Source organism: Larus michahellis, chromosome 7, assembly GCF_964199755.1.
Source record: "Larus michahellis chromosome 7, bLarMic1.1, whole genome shotgun sequence".
NCBI lineage: Eukaryota > Metazoa > Chordata > Aves > Charadriiformes > Laridae > Larus > Larus michahellis.
In genome coordinates, this window is record NC_133902.1 from 8,051,203 (window position 1) to 8,072,421 (window position 21,219).

Sequence of the window (21,219 nt, forward strand, 5' to 3'; positions counted from 1 at the left end):
GTACAAATCTTAACTGCTTGTAGCGCCAGCTGGGGCCAGCTGGGCTGACGGGGGGGAGACAGGACAGGGACCTCTTCACCCAACAGCTCTCATACCAGTTCCAGTAAAATAAAACCCAACGAACAGACACCGAGCTCAGCTGCGCTGGTTTTAAAACGCGGCAGCCTTTCTGCAGGAGGCTCCTCCAGGGCACAAGGGCTCAAGCCAACGCCAACAGATCCCTGTCCCTTCGGTGACGATCGCCACCGGCGCTTCCTCCCCTCCATACCATTACACAGAGAGGAAAAAAAAAACCAGTGCTCGGGCACAGGGCGGCCCCTCTCCCTGTCACTTCTGTCCCCCCTCCCAGCTGGGTGGGTGCTGCCATGGCCCCTCTGAACCATTTTCTGACACACAGGGAAGGTGGTTTGGGGGAGAAAAGCCACCCCCGAGCTCCTGGCTGCCTCTCTGCTACTCCGGTCCCTCCTCCTTTAAATCCCGGCTCTTCTCCGACTCCTCACAAAATGTCTCCGTCGCTGCCTGCCAGAGCCGGCTCCAGCCTCCCAAGAGCTGGCTGTCATTTGGAGAGGCTTTGAAAGGGGGGGAAATCTATCTTTATCCGCACCAGGAAGCGCCATGCGCGACTCTGGCACTGTGCAAGTAATTAACAATAATGAAAAGTTGGGGTTGCCATGGATATGCTGTTCTATTTACAACGTGCATCTCTCCCCATCACCCAGACCCGCGCAGCAACCCAGGGAAATCAGAACCCCATTCACTGCCTTGGCGTGTGGTTTTATTTTTAACGGGGATGCTGTCACAGGAAGGCAGCCAGGCGGGACGCCGGGGGCAGGACAGCGGCTGCTGCTGCCCCGACACAGGCCGGCTCCTCCGGCTGATGCTCGGGAAGCAGCACATGGGATTTCTGTGCTGCTCTGCCTCACCCAGGCAGCTGCTGCCAGTGAAAGGAAACCCCATAAAAGCGCTTTTCAGAGACCTCAAACTAACCGGTCATGACTTTGCTGTAAAAAAATGGGGATTAAAAAAAAAAAAAAAAAACAAAAAAAAGACCATCCCCCACACACACCATTTTTGAGAACTTTTCTGTCTGCTAACAGGCCCTCGCTTCAGACCCTGCTTTGGGACCAATGATGGTTCAGGGCGGGGAAAAGGAAAAAAAAAAAAAAAAAAAAAAAAGAAGAGAGAGAAAAATAAAAAGAGAAAGAAAACACAAAGGGAAAAAAAAGTCAGCCCGGGGGTTGTTTTTGGCGGGCTGCTGTGCAGGTCTCGCATGCCCAGCGCTCCGGGAACGCCAGACCTCGTTAGTACACTGCGGGCTCTCAGCGAAGGATTGCAGTTGGCTTAATTAGAGACTCAGGTGAACATGAAAGATTAAATATGGAACAAGGCTGGGGACAGGCAGGAAGACGGCCAGTTTGGGTTAATGTGCCGATACAGGTACCTGCAGAATTAATTACGCCAGGGCTCAGGCAGCGCGGGGAGGCTGTCGCTGCTCCATCCCAGCACCCTCTTAGTCACCACTAATAGCCCTCGCATGAGGTATGCGCGGTATGAATCTTCTTTGGGGCCGTGTTATTCGCCTGTCATTAAAAGCATCGGTGCTGGGGTTTTTTTTGGGTCTCACAGCTGCCGTCACACCAGCAGCAGACGCACTCGGCCCCGTTGGTGACTCAGCCGGGGGCGGTGGGGGCTGCCTGGAGCAGATCCCGGGGGCCTGCGCCGCCCCCGGCACTGGGCTCCCCCGCTCCCCACACCGCCGCAGCCCGGCAGATAGCGCCGATAACGAAGGCACAAGAAGCCCTAGTTTTAATGCCTGCTCGAATTCCCGTCAGGTGGGGCCGGTGAAACCTAAACCACCTCCTTTTGGAGACAAACACCACCACGCTGGAACAGCAGCTTTTCGGCCGCGGCTAAAGAAATACCAGAGCCGCCCTCCTGGCTGGTGCGACACCAAAAAGGGAAAAATCCAAACCACTCGGCCATGCCCCATAGCGATCTCCTCTCCTCTTCCAAAAAACTGGTTCCGCAGCCTTCCGGGAACAGCCAGCACGGATTTATTAGTGAGTGCGGAGAGAGTGCGCGTGGTGGCACAAGGAAAGCACCCACCCTTCATCTGGAGCTGACGGAGGTGCCAGGCGGCGAACCCACCGGCAGCCTCACGCACACAAATGCCTGCAGCCCCCCGTCCCGCTTGGCTGCTCCCCACGGAGCCGAACGTGCTTCCACAGGGAACCATGGGCCAGATCCCCCATCCCAGCCATGCGTCAGCACCGGGTCAGGACCACATGGGAACCTAGGGGGCAACGATGGAGTAGGAAAGAGCATGAGAAACCCAGGGAAGGGGTCAAGAACAAGCTCGGAGCACGCAGGGTGCCCAGCGTTTGGGGCCTCCATGGTGCGGGAGCTGTTAGGCAATGCCTGCTCCACCACAGGCTCCCCACCAAACAAGGATCACCTTTTGCACCAAAGAACGTAACCTGGCATCCCTTGAGATTTCCGTACAATCATAGACCGGTTTGGGTTGGAAGGGACCTTAAAGCCCATGCAGTGCCACCCCCTGCCCTGGGCAGGAACACCTCCCACCAGCCCAGGTTGCTCCAAGCCCCATCCAACCTGGCCTTGAACCCCTCCAGGGATGGGGCAGCCACAGCTGCTCTGGGCAACCTGGGTCAGGGGCTCACCACCCTCAGAGTGAAAAAAATCACTAACATCTCATGTCTTTTGCAAAGCCTGTCTGAAAAATCAAGGTTTCATGAACCAGCATCTGCAGGTGCCGGCACTCTCTAACCCTTCCCATTAAATGCGATGGGGACGCAAGCTTGGAGCACCCCCATGCAGTGCTGGTGGGGCAGGCTCTGCCGGAGCACGCTGCAGGCTGGCCTTACAGGAGGTGTCTGAGGTCAGAGAGTCATGGAATGGTTAGAGTTGGAAGGGACCTTAAAGATCACCTAGTTCCAACCCCCTGCCCTGGGCAGGGACACCTCCCACCAGCCCAGGTTGCTCAAAGCCCCGTCCAACCTGGCCTTGAACCCCTCCAGGGATGGGGCAGAGACCCCAGCTCAGCTGCCCGGGAGGCAGGCAGCGATATGCGGGCTGGGATGGGGAGAGGGGAGCCACGGTGGGAGAGGTGCAAGGAGCAGCGAGCGCCTCTGGGGAGGCTGAGCTGCCGGGCCACGTCAGCCCATCAGCCCTCGCTTCCCTGCCTGGCCACGGAGCCTGTCCCTGGGGCGCGGGGTTGGGGAAAGACACGGAGCATCACCCGCCAGCCCGGCTGGAGGCACGCATGCCGCGGCTCTGCCTCGCGTGGTCGCACAGCCCTGTGAGTCAGTGGGCAAGCTCCCGGATGAAGCTCACCCAACCCTCCCGAGACCAAACGGCACCCTGGCACCCCTCTGCCACAACGCAGCACCTACCACAGGGTCCCTGCCCAACGCACCATCTTAACGCAACGAGGGGACCCTTCAGTGCAGCAAACATACATAGAGCTGCTTCCCGTGACCCTACAGAGCCCACAGTCACCTATAGCAGAGGGAAGACTGTCCCTGGGGGACGATGCCATCCTCCACACAGCCCAGGGAGCCCGGCTGGGCAACTGGGAGCCATCAGGGATGCCCGGGCTGCCGGGGCGAGGAACGAGGATCGCCCTGGTTGTGACTAAGTCTCTGGCACGCGTGGCTCCCCACAGCCAAACACAACACACCTGGGCTACAGAAACACTTCCCACTTCACCCACCGACCCCGTGAATCAGAGCACCCCGTGGATTTGGAGTCACGCACCCTCATGGCCGACTGCGCCCCGGGAGCCCCGAAGCCCAAATCTGCCCCAGCGCAGGGGGACTCGGCCCGTGGGTTGGGATGCGCTCCCCCCTCTGCTCCCCGTGACACTGGAAAGAAAACAAAGCTCCTGCCTGCCGTGTTGTGACATCCCCCTGCCTCCCCAGGGAGGCCTCCAGTGACCCACATTTGGCCACTTAAATCGCAGGTGGTGACCTAAAGCTCGGGTTTTGTTTTCCCCCATTAACATGCCACAGCCTGAGCGCCCGCTCAGGGATCTCTGCTCTGCGCTGTCACCTCGCATCTGACGAGAGGCGGCCGATGGCTCCGCAGCTGGGTTTATCCCCAGGAGGTCGCTCGCTGCCTCCCCCAGGTCCCTGCTGCCCCCCAAACCTACACCGCAGCTCCCCCAAATGCTGTAAGGGTGCCGTTCCGCTGGGACGCGGGTGCTGCAGGACGGTCAGTGCCTGTTGCTCTGTGGTTGAACCCCCCGGGATGGGATCGGTGCTACCAAAGACCAGGAGGTCCCATGTTCCTGGTCTTTTTGCATCACGAAGGGACCTTTTTTTGCATCATGCCCGTGCAGGCGGCCGAAGGCGGGGAAGAGTAAACTCTGGCGTAGCCATGGAAACTGGAGAGGATGGATGGATGGATGGCGCGAGTCCCTGCACAGGCGTGCCACGGCCGTGCGGTAACAGCCATCTGCTCCCCACTCAGCCGGCGTGACCCTGCGGCTGCCGATCACGCGCTGATCACAGAGCGTGGCAGGAAAACACCCCGGTGATTAAGCTAATAGCCCTAATGACCAGCTAATGGACTGCGGGCCAGACGCACCCTTCGGGAATGTGCCCAGGACTGCACCTTGCCGCGCTCACCCCGCTCACCCCAACACAGCACGCTGGGCACTGCTGCGTCACGGCTGGGGCGTATTCGCCAGGCTGGGCTGCTGCGAGGTGGGTTTGAGCCCCTCTGAAGCCATTGCCCCCAAAGGCACCGTGGGACAGAACTGAGCCGGTCTGGTCCCACTTTGACCATCTTTTCCCCAACACAGTCTTCGTATCTCTTCCAAAAGATGCACAGGTTCCTATGGGAATGGGGGGAAACCTGCCCAAACGTGATGTCTGCCTTACAGGAGAGCTGCTGCTGCCCTGTGTAACCTGGGCAGCGTATGATGGGAGTGCGGGCTGCCCTCCTGGGGCAGGGGGTCCCCCGGGGGCACCGCTGTCCCCCTGCACCAGGACAGGGGGTCCCAAGGAGGCACCGCTGTCCCCTCCATGCCAGGGCAGGGGGTGAGCCAGCATCCAAGAAAGCACTCGCTGCCGACACCTCCCCTGCGCCCAAGAGCAAACCCTCTGTGTCCCACCTGCCCCTCTGCGCACCCCTGCTGGCCAAAATGGCTCTTTGCCGGGGGGGGTTGCGTGTGGAGGACACCAGCCTCCCAGCAGCGCCCGCCGAGCACCCCCGGCTCCCCCTTCCCCGCTCTGGCTCCCAGAACCCACAAGAGAACCCTTTGCCGGGGCTGAGCGCGGGGAGGAGCTGACATTTCCTTTTAGCTCCGGTACCCACTGCATTTGCTGCGTCCTTGGGTCAAAGGCCTCCCAAGTTTCCCCTCTTTGCATCCTCTAACCCATGCTAAAAACACACAAAGCTCCCGGCATGGTTGAAGGTTAAAAGCACAAGTTACACCAGCATTAAAAACATCCGTGCGCAGTTGTGCGAGTAGTTAAGAACCGTCCGTGATGAGCAGCAAGGGCTGTGCAAGAGTATTTCTCATTTAATGACAGTCAAATAGGGGGGAAATGAGGGGTTTGGATGCCTGTGGGGAGAACCCCACATGTTGCTGAGGCTGCCACCATGAAACCCGTCCTCATCCTTCCCTACGCTGCCCGTGGCCACCACCCCAGGCTTGCACTGCCGGGGCTCTGAGCCCCCAGCTCCCGGGGAGACACCCCCGGAGGTTCAGCCCCTCTCTTGGCTTCTCCTTAGATCTGAGATCACCCGGGGGTTCGTCTCTGCCCCTGCCACGGTGCAGCTCCGAGGAAGGCAGCAGCACAAGAGCAGAGCTGATGCAACACGGAGGCAAAGCAAACCTTGAGCTTGCAGAGCCGAAATCCTTACATTTTCGGTTTTTGGCCTTTTGAGGTTTTCTTAATTTGTCTATTTTTGTTCCTCACCCACCTCCGCGCTGAGTGTGACGAGAGCCTGCGCTGGAGAGGCAGGGTTTTAAGGAAGAGCGCTGGCTGTTATAAAGCAGCGAGGCTCTTGGAAAAACAGCCTCTGGAGCAATAAACAGCTTTGGTGCTGAGGGCTGTGAGGGACGGCTCCATCTGGGCTGCTGAGTCACGAAACCTGCCCAAGTGAGATACCAGCCAGAGGGCTCGGGGTAGGGGAAGCATCCTATTAGGGATTTTTGCTATTTTGGTCCGAACATGCGACAACAAAACCAGAAAGCAAACAAAAGCGGGCTGAGATGGCAACGCTTCGCTCCAGCAGCTGGGGGGTTAACGTGGAGGCTGCCCTCCTCCTCCTCCTCCCCTGCCCTGTGCCAGGCAGCCTTGTCCCATCCCCGCCATGGTGGTGAGGTGGGTGGGAGCAGACCCTTCCACCTTAGCCCGACACTTCCCGGCCGAAGCCAAACTCTCCCCTTTGCCATGTGGATCCCCGTGCCCGCACTGTCCCTCCATGGGGACCCCAGCCCACCCTGGCCCCCAGCATGGCACCATGGGGAGCCATGGGAGCAAGGGCCCCCGGGGCCACCCTCCTTCCTCCCCCTGGATTCCCAGCACAGGGATGTCCCAGTCCACAAAAACCGGCTCAGCTCCCTCTCCTAGGGCTGTCCCCCTCCCCGCACGGTACCTGCCTTGTCCCCACACACTCTGGCAGGGTCCCCATGGGGACATGACGTGTCCCATCCCTAACAGTCACCCCACCATATCCCTTCATGGACCCGGCCACATCCCCACACGCTGTCATGTCCCCAGAGGGGCTCTGCCTTCATTGACTCTGACACATCTGCTTCCCCACAGGGCTCCCATCATATCCCCCCAGGGGCCCCTACTTGTCCCCCGCCCCACAGGGACTCCACCATGTCCCCCAGGGACCCTCTCATGTCCCTTCATGGCCTCTGACACATCCCCATCCCCACAGGGACCCCCACCATGTCCCCAGAGACTGTCACATCCCCCCAGGGACCCTCTCACATCCCCAGAGGGGCCCCCCCTACATCCCTTCATGGCCTCCGATACATCCTTGTCCCCACAAGGACCCCACCACGTCCTCCCAGGGACCCCCACTTGTCCCCACACACTGTCATATCCCCACAGGGACCCCACCACGTCCTCCCAGAGACGCCCACTTGTCTCCATCCCCACAGGGCCCCCGTCGTGTACCCCCAAGGATCCCCACTGTGTCCCTACACGCTGTCGTATCCCCACAGGGACCCACACATGTCCCCACACAGTGTCATATCCCCCCAGGGCTCCCATCATGTCCCCCCAGGGACCCCCACATGTCCCCACACGGTGCCCTATGTCCCCAGGGCTCCCGTCATGTCCCCCCAGGGACCCGCACATGACCCCACACACTGCCATATCCCCCCGGGGACCCCGGCGAGAGGCCGCGGGCAGCGCTGCCGCAACCCCCCCGCCGCGGGACACGGAGCCCCGTCCCCGTCCCCCCCTGGGGCGGCGGCGCCTTTAAGGCTGGGCCGGGCGCCAGCTGCCTCCGCCCGCGGGCAGCGCCGGGCGGGCCGGGCCCCGCCGTAGCCTGGTAACCGCCGCTCGGCGGGCGGAGGGCGGCCCCGGCAGCGCCGCGGTCAGGTGGCAGCCCCACAGACGGAGCCCGGCGGCCGCCCGATAAAAGTCCTGCCCCGCCGCCCGCCCGCCACCCAGCGCGGAGCCGCCGAGGAGCCATGGTAAGAGCGGGGCCGGGCCCGAGCGGGGTGTGGGGGGGCGGGCAGCAGGGCCGGGCCCCGGGAGAGGCGCCCGGCCGGGCCTCAGGGAGGGAGGGAGGCAGGCGGTGGGCGAGGAGCGGAGCGGGAGCCGGGGCTGCTCCGGCCGGGCCGCCGGCTCCCCCCGCCGCTGTGGGGCTGGGTCTGCGTTCTGTACAGCTGGCTGTGGGGAGCCCGCCCGCCCCGGCAGGCAGCGCAGCCCCGGCTCTACCGGGGGCGGGGGGGGGGGGGTGGACACGGACGGACGGACCGACTGACTACCGGCCTCACCCCCCCGCCGGTGCCCCTCATCGCGGCCTCAGGGCCGGCCGTACAGCGCTGCGGGGAGATGCCCCACCGGAGCGGGGTGGGGGAGACGGTTCAGCCCCGTCCCCGGTCCAGCCACGGTCATTGCCGGGGTCAGGGCAGTCCCGAGGCGGTGCTGGGACGGCAGGGACCGGCGGGGCGGCTGTGCCCGAAGGTGCCCGAAAGAACTGCAGGAGGCAAAAACACCCTGCTGGCGGGGGGTGAAGCCCCGAACGAGCCCGGCTGGCGGGGGGGTAGTTGTTGGAGACCCGCACCCCAATAGCCCAGCGCAGAGGTCGGGGGTTTCCCCTGCCTTGACACCAGCCTCAGCCCACAGGGTGTTGCCGGAGCCCAGCGCCGACCCCCGGCTGCTGCCCCCCCGGGGTGACAACCACATCCCCCCGGCTCGCAGGGCACCCTGGTGCCGGCAAACCCTGGCGCGTGCCTGCGGCCGGCCAGCCAGCTGTCCCCAAAACCAAACCGGTTGCGTGCGCGGCCCTTGACTCAGCGCCGGAGTAGCTGCTTTGAGCAACACTAGTAATCAATGAGTGGCATTTGGCTGTAGGGAGATTGGGAAGGATTATAACCTGTTCGACTGGGCAGCAAATGAGTCTTTTATTCTGAAGCTCTGAGTATTGACAGATGTCCTAATATCATGTTGCAAGTTCAGTTTATCCCTAATGCCACTGCCACAGGAATGGTGGACGGATTAGCTCTGGCAAAACAGTGTTTTCCCTTATGATACACCGGATCAGCTGTCCCTGCCCTGGCAGGGAGCACATTCCTCCCCCTGGGCCTCTCCGACCACCGTGGTGGGTGCTGTGTTCCTGGTGGCAGGCTCTGTGGCACTCCAGTTCCCAAGAAATGAAAAAACAAGAGTCCCCAGTTCGGAGGGCGTGTGCCAGTTCCCACCGGCAGAGATCTGCTGCCATGGCTTGGCTAACACAACCCTGGTGAACGTCAGGAGGGGAGCAGTAATGCAGCAGGTTTTAATCGATTTATGCCTAGGAGGTGTGAATGTGCAGCTCTGCCTGTCCTTCCTGCCCCCGAGGGCTTGCTGGGTCCTGGACAGGGGCACGCACATCCAGTCCTTCCTCCAGAAACAAAGGTGAAACCCCAGGGATTTCATCCCAGCCCTCGCTGCTCTGCAGGGTCTGCTCCGGGCTCTGTCACCGCTTCCTTGTTGGTCAGGGCAATATTGAAATTTGCATGGCTTAATTCAATACCTGATCCCAGCTGGAATCTCAGAGCTGGAAAGGCAGAGAGCTCACACTGCTCTAGTGCTAGGAGCGTACAGGGTGTGGGGGAAAATCTTCTGTCTAAACCAGACATTACGGGAGGGAGGAAAGAAATGCAGAAGCCTACACAAGAAGGTCTCAGACAGATCTGTTCTTAGAGTCGGTACCAGCTTTGTCCCAGGGAACCGGCCACGTGGCACATCTGGGTGCCCAGGCAGAAGTCAGGAATGAGGAGAGCGGAAAAGGCATCTGGGCAAGGCAGCGGGGACTGGGAGCAGCTTTGCTCCTGCTCACCACGCACTGGCCCCAGCAGAGCTGTCTACTCAAGGCTGTTCACCAGCACAGCGGAGAAGCCTTCCAGGCTTCCTGCCACCACTGCAGGACCTTCCTTCCAGGGTGGTTTTCCCTGGAAGGTGGGGGTCATGCCTCAAACCAGGTACGGGAGCTTCTCCCAGCCCTTTTCCTCTCTAGGTACATACAAGCCTCGCCACACACACGCTGATTTATCGCTTCCAAAAAGACATGCTGAGCAACCATAATGCAAACAGAAATTTTATCTAGCAGATAGGGCCCTGGCATTTGGAAATAGCCACAAAGTCCCTGAACATCAGCCCCGGCTTCCCGACTGCTTGCAAATAAAGCCTTGAACTGATAGGCAGACGCACTTCCCACCCTTCCTTGGGCACCTTCGCAGGGCTGGGGGTGGCTGCCCCAGCAGCGGTGCCTGCAGAGCACTCCCTAGTGCCAGCGCTACAGCTCGTGGGCTGGTCTCACACAGCTACTCCCCCCCACTTTTAAAAAAAAAAAAATAATAGAAATAATACTAATCAGGCAGGTTTTAGTTTCCCAGCAGGAAGGCTCAACAGGTGCCGCTGTGCTTGCTCCAGCCCTGCGCCCCGCACCAGGCGGGTTGGGGTACCTGGGCTGATGAGAATTAATTTCCCCCTCTGTCAGCGTCCCACCCCGCAGCGCAGAGGGTGGCGGCCGGTCCCTTCCCCTTGGGGGGAGGCTGAGCAGCAGCGAGTCCTGGTTCACAAAGGAAACTCAAATTTGCCGGGTGTACCTTCTGCTGAGCAAAATACAGTCTCACCAAGCCTCGAGCAGAGCTACTGGGAGGCGAGGGGCGCTGGCCCCGCGCTGTTTACACAGGAAGCATTTGCTCCTGCACGTAAACTTGATTTCCAACTAATTGATTAAAATTGGCCTCCCTTCCTGTTACCCTAAGCAACCCCATCGATGTGCTCAGAAGGTGACCTCATTCCTTACAGCTGCGGTGGCCGGGCTCCACCGACCAGCCCATTCCCATCCTGCTTTCTTGCTGCTCTCCCTTTTGCTTTTACTGCCCCATGCCGAACCGCTGCCTGGCCTTGGAAATCGTGGGCAGCCCCTGCCTGTAGGGGGTTCCTCATGGTCAGGTTTACCAGGGGGGTGCCAGGCTTTGAGACCCCTCCCGGGGAAGCATTCAGAGCATGCACCAGTTGGCAGCACCCCTGGAAAAGGTCCGGGTGAGCGCCAGCGTGGAAGCACCGGATGGTTTCCAGGGCACGTTGCAGTGAATTTGCAGCTGCCTTCAATTTTATGGGTTTTGAGGTGGGCTGGCAGGGAGGGGACAGAGCCAGAGCTGGTGCCACACCAGCAAAGAGGCACAACGCCCAGCGGCACCCACCTGGGAGAGCCCTGCGGTGCCAGCTGAGCTGGTCCCAGCAGGGTCACACACGAGCAAACACACCAGGTCCCTGTGTTTTGCTCAGCTAATAAGGAAGAGATTGTGTCCCTCCTGTCAGCTGTGCCTGCGCAGGGCACGTCCCCAGGAAAAATAAGGCTCCATCTTGCAGCACCCCAGGAGTTGGAACCAGGCATGGGTCTGCTCCCCCAGCCCGCCCCGGCTCCTCTCCACATGCGCACTCACACACAGTGAGCAGGGGAGATTTTTCTAAACTCCACCTGCAATCCAGATGCCATCAGCTGGCACCGAAATAAGCCGTAGCGCTTCAGAACAGATGATATCTCCACTTGGGGCTCAAAAACAGCCCTTGGTTTTCAGCTGACTTACAGAACTGACACTGCACACAACTGTAGGATCCCATTTATGCCTTCTCAAGGCTTAATTTTGGGTGTTTAAAAGAGTGTTTCACACACCCGACCAGGGTTTTTAAGTAAGGCGCAGACGGCTGCACTGCTGGCATGTAGTGGGGTGAGCCCTGTGCCCCTGCTGCTCTCCCCAGGTGACTGCCACGCAGAGCACGGCATGCTAGAGCCAGCCAGGAGGCAGTGGCTCCGAAATAACAGACGCTGCTTTAAAAAGAAAGATGGTTTGTTTTTCTTGCATAAAATCCTCTTGCTGGTTGCCGAGGGAAGCTTGTCCCTAGAGCAGGGAGGCTGTGTCATGGAGTTTATAAACACCAGCGTGCTCTCGGTTGCACCCGTGCCCCGTCTCGCTCCGTCCCCACACGCCGGCCGGCAGCTCTCCCCGTGGCGAGAGGTTTTGCTCGCAGCTGGCAGGATCCAGCTGTCAAGCGGAGGAGCAGCAGCCCTGACTGTTCCCGCTCCACAGTGGCGAGGAGGGGGTGGCTGCCTGGCAGGGAGCGTGTAACGCACCCGTGGGCAGGCTCTGCTGCCTCGCTGAGGAAATAGTGGCAGCGTGCATCAAGAGTCCGGAGCTGCCTCCCCCTGCCTGGGAGAGGCATGCAGGCGGCCAGGGATCCTGGCCGATGGGCCAAGTAGCATCCTCAGGGGGGGATCCTTCCAAAAACGTCACCGCCCATTTTTTCTGCTCCTTTGGTGCTGGGAGAATCACAGTCTTTGGCTCACAGAGTGAGGAGGGGCTGGCAGAGCACTGCTAGACGAGTAGGAGCTCATCAGCTGGGCCCATTGGGCTGATTTACAAACTAAGGCATGCCCTGATGGTCTGTAAGTGCTTGCGATGCTACCCGTGGAACATGCATTTTGCAATTGCTCGTTAACCCCTCGTAAGTTTGCGCAGTGTATTAACCTCAGCAGCCTGGTCGCAGACCAAGGCTCGGTGGCACGACATGACGTGCCTGCAACTGCGCAGAGACCGGCTGCAAGGGTGAGGATGCTGCTGCCGGGCTGCGGGAGGCAGCTGGGTGAGGCTGGCAACGTCCTGGCCGTACCCGAGCCAACCCAGGCCTGCCCAGAGCACCAGGCACGCCATCGGTGCCCGTGAGCTGTGACGCAGGAGCATCTGCTGTCACCCCTCCAAAGGCAGCATCACAGCAGGCTGGGACAGGCTAATTAGGGTTCGTCAGCCCTGCAGCCTAGAGAGCTGGCTCGGGTCATGGGAGCAGCCCAAATCACAAGTGTGTGGAGGAGGCAGTGCCGCGCCAGGGGAAACAAGACTTTGTGCTCATGGACCAAACGTGTTTGATCTGGGGTCGTTAAGCGAGGATAAGCCTGGGGCCTGTTGCAGCCGTACCCTGCCAGTTTCTTGTGTCAGGGGGAGCCATGCTTGAAATGCACCACAAAACCTTGGGGGAGTTACCAGTGCGCTCCTGCAAGTGCGGGAGACCCAGTTGTGCCGGGTGCTGTACGAGCAGCCAGGCCTGCTCAGAGCTTTGGGCAGACAGATTATTATCTTGATTTAACATCTGACAGCTTCCATACTGTGCTCACCTGGGAGGGTAACACAGGCTGCAAGGAATCAATCAGGGTTCAGTTGAGGCATCCTCTGTCACAGCCCAAATCATCCCACTGTCTCCTCCTGCTTCCCCTTCCTTCCTTTCCACTCCAAAACCGAACTGCCCATCCCTTCCATCACGAGGATGTGCTGATGGCTCTGAACCACGCACCCGAGAGGAGTCTGTAACAGCTTCAGGAGCACATCCACGACAGCCAGAGGTAGGAGAGCAAAGACCCCAGCAGAACAAACAGTGAGCTGCAGTCATGGCTGTGACGCCCGGGAGAGCCAGGTCTGCCCAGCCTCCAGCCCGCTTCAGACTCCCATGGACTCAGCACAGGCAAGACCTGACCCTGAGAACGCCTGCAGTTTGCGCTCTCTGCTGAAATTTATTTTAAATGCTGTTCTCCAAGACCATTTCTGAAGCAATTTGCTGTTCAGCCTGGCTAGGAAGAGCCCTGAGCAGGCTCGTTCATTCAGCGCCTGCAATATTGACTCTTCTCTTTACTGCAGCATTAGAGATCATTTGTCATCTCCAAAATGAATAACTTTTCCTCTCCCGGGAAGGGGGAGAAGGCTTGCTTTGGTACTGACATTTCACATACCCAACCCACAAACCTGCTTCGAATCCCAGATAATGCTCTGGGGATAAAACCAGCGGCTTTGGTGCCTTTGCTCTATCAGCGGAGCGGGGCCCGCGACTCACCTGGTCCTTCCCACACGCTAAATTTGCCGATTATCTCTCGAACCCTGCCCTGCACACCTCCCCCGGGGATGCCCTGCTCAGCCACAGCCCTCCTGTCAGCCTTGGGGCAGGGGGAGCAGAACAGCCGCCAGAAAGCCAGGGGCACCCCGTGAGCAGCAACAGCACCAGAGCAGGACCAGCCATCCCTCCCTACCCGGTGAGCTGGCTACTGAGTCAGGCAGCTCCGGAATTTCATGTGGTCCAGGGGCAGAAGGGCCTGGGAGATGCTCTCACCTCTGCCAGGTATCAGCTACGTTGCCACGTTACTGACATACCGTCCAACACCATCCGCAAAGTCTTACTCAAGTCCCTCAGGAACAAGTCACAGCCTCTGTTCTCAAGCCAGAGGAGCACTTAAAAAGAGAAAATCCAAAAAACTCTCCCAAAAATCAAAGAAAAATTACCCAGCAGCACCAGAATAACAAACCAGAAGCTCAGACTTGCCAACTCATTGTCTAGAGACCGACAAGCAAGGCTCTCCCCTCCTGTCCTAGAGATCACAGTGTATTTAACTAACATCTGCCTGTTCGCCTGTCTTTTGAGCTTTCAGAGGTGTTTTCAAGCCTTTCTCAGGAGGTCTAGGAACCAGGAATGCTTTCCTGTGGGAATTTCAGCCTTTGTTAGCAGGACTGTCTTCCCGGGAACGAAAGCAAAAGAAACAAACTCCAGCTATTGCAAGATTTGGAAGAACAGAGCCATAAGCATTGCCAGCAGCAACCTTTCCGAGGGACTGGAGCACCCCATACACAAACCATTACGTTGGTATTGTTGCATTGCTTTGGAAACCCTCTTGCCTGGAGAGGAGCCACTCTGATGCCAGGAAATCCAGCCCAGGTGGGATACTGGTACCAAACTGGTCAGCCCTGCCAAGGCACACACCACCAGCTTTCATGGGAACAGCTACCATGGGCAAAGCGCCTGTGCCCATCTCCCGGCAGACCCAACTACAGATGAACCACGCAGCTTAGCCTCGAGGTACAGCAGAAACACGCGCAGCACCCGATACGAGCCGGCCAGACTTACCTGAGCAGCACGGCTGGGAGCAGCGGGTCTGCGGGACGAGGTCCTGGCCACGGTGGGTGCTGGAGAAGTGCTCCCCTCCCCATAAACCTGCACCCAAGGAAGGTGCTGGCCGGGAGCTGTGTGGAGAGCACCTGGAGGCTTTGAAGACCAGACTCATCTCCAGGCTGTAATTACCCACTTGCTTCCCCCACCCCTGATTATGCAGATGAGAGAAATGGCAGAACCCACCAATCTGCCGGGGAGGGAGGCGACTGTGCCGGTCCTGCCCCTGTGTCGCCAGGGACCCCAGGGCCCCCCTGCCACCCCAGGGCCCCCAGCCCTCCCCAGCAGCGTGAGCACGTGGCCGCAGCTGGTCTCTGGGCATGGGGAAGACCAAGGCAGAGCCTGGAAAGGGGCTTGCTGTGGATCAGGGCTGTTACAAGATTAATTAATCCATTAATTGGAGTCAGCTCAGCGAACGAGGATGTGGTAGCAGGAACACCTGGTCGCTCCTGGCCCACCACCAGCCAGTCTTTGCCAGCAGGACCACACAGAACCCTCTGGGAATGTCAGCCCTTTGCAGGAACCCACAGCCACATCCATCTCCTTTGGAAGGTGCTTTCGGCTGCTCCTTTGGAGGCAGCCCCGGGTCTGACCCCTCAGTTTGTGAGCCCCCGCCACCTCCCATCGCCCTCTTCACAGGGTTACAGCCGTGACAAGCCAGCTGAGACACCCTGGGGACACTGACTTCAGGCTTGTGTGACCACACAGACACTCATCCCAAGAAGAAAAAGGAGGAGAAACAGGTTTTTTTTCACGCGAGATGGTGCAAACTGACTGTCTCGGTGCAGCCCTCCCCATCTGTGCTATGGCTGGATGGGGCAGAGCTGGACCCGCAGCCAGCACCTCTCCCCTGCCCATGCCAGGAGCCTGCTGGCCACTGCACTGGCCCGTTCTGCCACTGTCCTTCATGGGTACCGCAGGTGGCACAGCCAGGGCTGGCCTCTGTCCCTGCCTCGTTTGATCTTCAGCTATTTTTCTCTTTTTTTTGCATGCAGCAACAGCTGGGAAGAGGCTTTTCACTCTTTGCCTCTCTCTCTGCCCCAGCACAATGACGGGAAGTCCTGCGTGAAGAGCGACAGTGTTGGATTACAGCGGGGACACGGCAGGATAAATCGGGTGTGTTAAGAAAGGCAAATGGAGTTTCGCGGGAGCGAAACAGCAGACTTCAGGCGAGCCTTTGTCTGAAGCTGGCTGGGGCCAGGCAGGAGGGTTAGGAGAAGGAGCGGCTATCAGGAGAGAGAAAGGCTCACACCTGCTGGCCTGGTGATGGCTCCTCATCGTCAGCCAAAGGCGCCGCACCCAGCCTCTGCCATCCCAGGCAGACGAGGCCCTTTCATTCTCAGGCTCCCTGCAAGCCGGCAGCTGCTCAGCCTGGTGTGTGTGGGCAGGAGGACCGAGGCTTTGTCACATGCCCGAGGCAGCATGTCGCAGTCGGTGGCATCCCAGCCAGCTCCTGCTGCGAGAGCCGTGAAACGCGGGAAGGGACGCTGGCACCTGCCCCTCTCCCTTAGTGCCTTTCCCCAGCATCTGCTTCCGCTGCGGCCGGCAGCAGCATCCTTGGCTACCAGGGATTTGGTCTGACTAGCACAGCAGCCTTATCTCTCGCTTACATAATGAACTCCTCTCCAAAACGTTAACTCTTTCTGGATGAGAGCTGTTCTGCTTCGAGCAGAGGTAGCGCTGCCTGGTATCCGCCGTTTGGAGCCCCAGGGAAGTGGTGTTTAGCAGGAACCCGAGACTGTGGGCAAGTAGCCCCTGGTCCGATGGCCCGTTGGTCTGGGCCGCTGTGCGATGCCGTGTTGGGCATGGGCTGCATGCGGTGCGCGGGCGGTTTGCTGCCAGCCCGGCGGCGGCAGAGTTTGCAGAGCGAGCCCAGCCTGTCACATGCAAATGTCCGGATAAGTTGCTGCCTGCAAACAGGAACCACTTTATGGAAAGCAGCAAAGCCCTTCCCATCCCGCCCCAGGGAGCAGCCGGAGCCCAGGTGCAGCAGCGTGGACGTGGGGCAGGCAAGGTGCTCAACCCCAGGCAGCGCGTCAGGGCCGCGCCGGCGCAGATTCAGGTGCCCTGGTCTGTGGGAGCGATGTGGGGATGCTGCTGCCCTGCTCCCAGGGGTGCCGAGGCACCAGCAGGCCCCTGGCAGGCAAGCGGGACGGGGTGCCGTGGCAGCAGCACCCGCTGGTCCCAACCAGCACGGTTGCAGGTTGCCCTCCGCTAACGTTTCTCAGCCATCCTCAAGGGAGGTGCGGTGTTAAAAATCCCGTTTGGGTTTGTCGTTTGGCCTCCAGCCGGCTTCTCTCAGCTCCCCAGCGCCTGCCAGAGCCTCCTGGCCCACCCTGCCTCCCGGCAGCCCTGCGCCACGGCCGCGCTGGCAGCACCCTGCACACCTCCCCGGCCCGCCGTCGCGCCGAGCAGCCAGCCTGGAGCACCGAGACCCACCAGCCGCACCCGCTCTCCCTTCTCCAACCCCAGCTCTGAAGCCAAGCCAGCCCATTTCCCCCTCGCTCCCGCTCCGGAGCTCAGCGTGCAGGTTCCTTCATCATTTTAAGGCCACTCATGGGGGAACAAAGAGTCCTTTCCGCAGCCTTCCCTCTGCACGCCCTGTCCCGGAGATGGATGAGCCGCATGGAAGCAGGGAGGGTCTGCCTTGCTCAGAGCTGGTTTCAGGGCAGGTGTTATTCTGCTCTCCTGTGGTCCAGCAGCATTTCCCAGCAGATGGCTGCTTCACCTGCACTCTGGGGACTTGTGTTATTTCTGGACTGGCTGGAGAAGTAGCAGAAGTGGATGCTGCACCCATCCACCACTTTCCCGCAGCGGGAAGCCGTGGGTTACGGCACCAGCTCTGCCCCTTCCCAGTCACCCCTGTAGTCCCAGCAGTGCCTCGGGGAGCAGGAGCAGGTAGCACAGGAGCAGGGGCTCCCAGGAGTGCGCTTTGGGCACCATCAAAAGAAACGCAGACCTGCCCCAGCTCTCTGGGACTAGGCAAGAATCTTGGTGGATGCTAAAGGAGACATTAGAGCAAATTAATTACTTACACTTATTTTATTTTTTTTGAATCATGACTTTTGTACCGCACTCCGATTCCATTGGGCCTACCGAGATTTTCAGTGCTGTGTTGGCAGCAATTGGTGACATTACGCTGTCGGCAGCAAGTGCCTTCGCGAGGCCTCTGTCTCTCCCTGGGGAGCAGGCAGGGAAGCCCTGGTCCTCCCTCCCACTTCTTGGACAACCACCTAAATCAGGGGGCTTCAACATACCTCAGTACAGGGGGCTACCTGGTGTCCTGTTTGGGTCCAGCACAAAGGGACAATAAACCCCGTGCTCTCTTCTCTCCCCAGCACACCATCGGACACGCTCTATGAGACGTCCCACCTTCAGCAGCCCGCGGGGTCCCTGTGCCGGTCGGTGATTCGGAGCAGGACAGTTTGTTACCAAGTGTAAGTGCCCAAATCCTTCGCGTTGTCACTAGCAGCTATTTGAGAGCAGGGATTTCCCCTGCTCAAAGGACTTTATTCCTTTGAAAATCCGTGCCTTTCATTGCTGCTCCAGCTGGGTGACCGCGGTGGGGGTGTCCGCAGGGGAAGCCGAGCGCTTGCAGCTGCAGCAAAAGTCGTCTTGTTGGGGCATGAACTCTTGCAGCACCGGCACTTTGGGCCCACGGTTGCAGGAGCTGCTCAAGTAGCTGCCAGCCGGGAACAAGCCACAGAGGAGACCGTGTTATGCTCATTAAGTTACCATACCGCAAAGCCATGCCAAAAATCCGCTGGCAGCATTACCAGCCGCTGCTGAGACTTGCCGGTGTTTCCCGGAGCGCAGGATGCAGACAGACGGCTGCACTGTCGTGTCAGGGCCGGGGAAGCCGCCGTCGGGGTCTCTCAGCCCTTTGAGGACTCTGACCCGCAGAGTTAACTGCTGGAGGGACAGACGCCCTCTCAGCTGAGGCGCTGAGCACCCCCCCAGATCTCCTCCGTGCAAAGCCCGGTGACGCTTTGGTGGGCTCAGACGTCCCTGGGCAGGGCAGGGACTCCCCAGACCATGCTGGCAGGAGCCTCCTCCACGGCCCCTCTTGGGCTGGAGAAGGCACAGCTAAAAGGGACTTGCAAATTATTAACGGTCTGGGGCTCGTCCCCTTGCTTGCGGCTTCTCCCTTGGCTTTGGAGAAGTCCTAAAGGAGTAGGGGAAGTAAAAGTGGGTCCTTCCTGGGGGCCACAGCGGAGGCAGCTGGGGACTCGTGGCTCATGCAGGCGAACCCAAGCCCTTGCGGAGCACGTCCTTCTCCAAAGCGTTAGTCAGTCATTAAAGCAGCAGGAAAAGAGCCTCCCCTGTCCCAGCCTCTGCTTCGGTTTTGCTCTCAGCTTCTGACATAACCAGGTCACTCTTTCCACACTTCCCCAGCCTAGATGAGAGCCGATTAGTGATCTGGATGGACATGACTCACTGCCTTTTCTAATGAGCAACTTTCCTCTGTTTATGTACTTTGGCGGGGCTTTTCATATACCTAAAAAAGGAGAAGGGTGGCACTGGGGAGAGAGCAGGGTAATGTGAATTGCTGGCATCTGCCGCCAGCCCCAGTGAGCTGTGTCTCACCATCCCTTTGGACTCTGGCCAGTTGGGAAGTTGCTGCTTTTGAGCATGGAAAAGGCGTAGCTAATCTTCCACGTGCTAATCCGGGCGAAATGCTGTCCAGGCCCACAGGTAGGCTGCTTAAACCCTCGACGAGTAATTGGAGCTAATTAGGCTGGAAGATTTTTTAGTTAATATCTGTCCAGGCAGTGCCTGGGGGCCCCACGGTAATAAGCACTTCTGCAAATCCAGAAACATCTTACCCCACGGAGGTTTGCCAGCAGGAGGTTGTCCAGGCCACGGCAGGGCGAGTTGGGTTTTCCTGTTCTCTTGCGTAGACGTGGTCTCACCGGGCAGCTGCCCCACTCACGTGGCATCGCTTGTGTTTTGCAGTGACTAAGCAGAGGAAGCTCTCGCTGTCCTAGCACCACCAGGCCAGACAATCCTTCTCTTGGCTGAAGATCTCATTGGATCCCTTCCCATAATGGAAGCGTGAGTGCCGAGATCCTCCATGACCTCCAGAAGCCACAACTCCTTACCGAGAACTCTGATGGCTCCACGAATGCTTTCCGAAAGTGCCCTCGGGGGCATCGCCCAAATCACCCCCTCGCTGTACCTGAGCCGGGGCAGCGTCGCCTCCAACCGGCACCTGCTCCTCTCCCGGGGAATCACCTGCATCATCAACGCCACCATCGAGATTCCCAATTTTAACTGGCCCCAGTTTGAATACGTGAAAGTGCCTTTGGCTGACATGCCCAACGCCCCCATCTCCCTGTACTTCGACAGCGTCGCCGACAAGATCAACAGCGTGGCGCGGAAGCACGGGGCCACCTTAGTCCATTGTGCCGCCGGTGTGAGCAGGTCGGCCACCCTCTGCATCGCCTACCTGATGAAGTACCACAAGGTGTCCCTCTTTGAGGCATACAACTGGGTCAAATCGAGACGCCCTGTTATACGCCCCAACATGGGCTTCTGGAGGCAACTGATAGACTACGAGAGGAAGCTCTTTGGGAAGACGACGGTTAAAATGATACAGACACCATATGGCATCATCCCAGACGTTTATGAGAGAGAGAGGAGACCCCTGATGCCTTACTGGGGAATTTAATGTGACTGCAGACAGGAAGCACAACAGAAGGGACGCGCTGTGCTGAGTCGACCAGACTGGAGACATTCCCTTCTCCTTCTACAGCCAACTTTGGTTCTTTACCATACAGCAGAACCTCAACTAATTCTCACCTCACTAACCTGCAAGGCCAACGATTCCCTTCAAAGCATTTCTCTCTACAGGGATTCCCCCATCCGCATTTCTCTGATTTAGCAGAATGAGGTCTCCTTATAAGTTTGTTCCTTTCATAAAGCCTCCCTCCCTTTTTTAGTCAGTTTATTAGTATCCTATGAGGAAAGGCCTAAAAGGCATTTGGCAGAGTTAATGAACAAAGTGCGCTTTGTGATGCGGTAGCCTGGATATTTCGTTAATAGCTTGTTTGCTTCCTTGCAAAATCCTGTAGTGGCTAGGGAGCGGCACTAGCACGGAGGGAGCGAGGTCCTACTCTACGGCAGAGGGTTTTTCCAAGAGCCAGGAAGGCAGGCGTGCAGGGCTGTGGTGCTAGTGCTGGTGTTTTATTTAACATCCGTAGTGACTCTCAGTATATAGTGTTTGAGATCTTTAGTCAGCTCTTAATCTGTATTAAAAGTCAAAAAAAAAAAAAAAAAGAAAAAAAAAAAGAGTGAAGTCAGTCCGTGTCGGCCACAAGCAAAATAAAATTTGAATTATTCAAATCAAATAAATACAAGATCCTTTTTCATTCATTCCATGCCAGGGCAGTAGTTCTGGAATACACTTACACTACTGAAAAACGCTGGTGTTTTTCGTGGGTGGAAAGTAAACAGAGATCTTGTCCAAACGTGGCTCCAGACAGAAGCGAGAGGTTAGCCCATTTCTAACTCACTCCATTATGTC

General features: G+C 58.7%; 1 protein-coding gene across 1 annotated transcript; it reads left to right on the forward strand.

Annotated features, from left to right (window-relative positions):
* Positions 1-7,506: 7,506 nt before the first annotated feature.
* On the forward strand, positions 7,507-21,052 carry DUSP14 (dual specificity phosphatase 14). The gene is made up of 3 exons (XM_074596262.1): positions 7,507-7,687; positions 18,032-18,130; positions 19,650-21,052. Exon 3 carries the CDS (start codon positions 19,768-19,770, stop codon positions 20,362-20,364), a length of 597 nt encoding a protein of 198 aa, XP_074452363.1. The 5' UTR covers positions 7,507-7,687; positions 18,032-18,130; positions 19,650-19,767; the 3' UTR covers positions 20,365-21,052.
* The last annotated feature ends 167 nt before the right edge of the window (positions 21,053-21,219 follow it).

Bases quoted from the DNA above. Each gene is read 5' to 3' on its own strand.
- DUSP14 (XM_074596262.1), top strand. From the start codon at position 19,768: ATGACCTCCAGAAGCCACAACTCCTTACCGAGAACTCTGATGGCTCCA.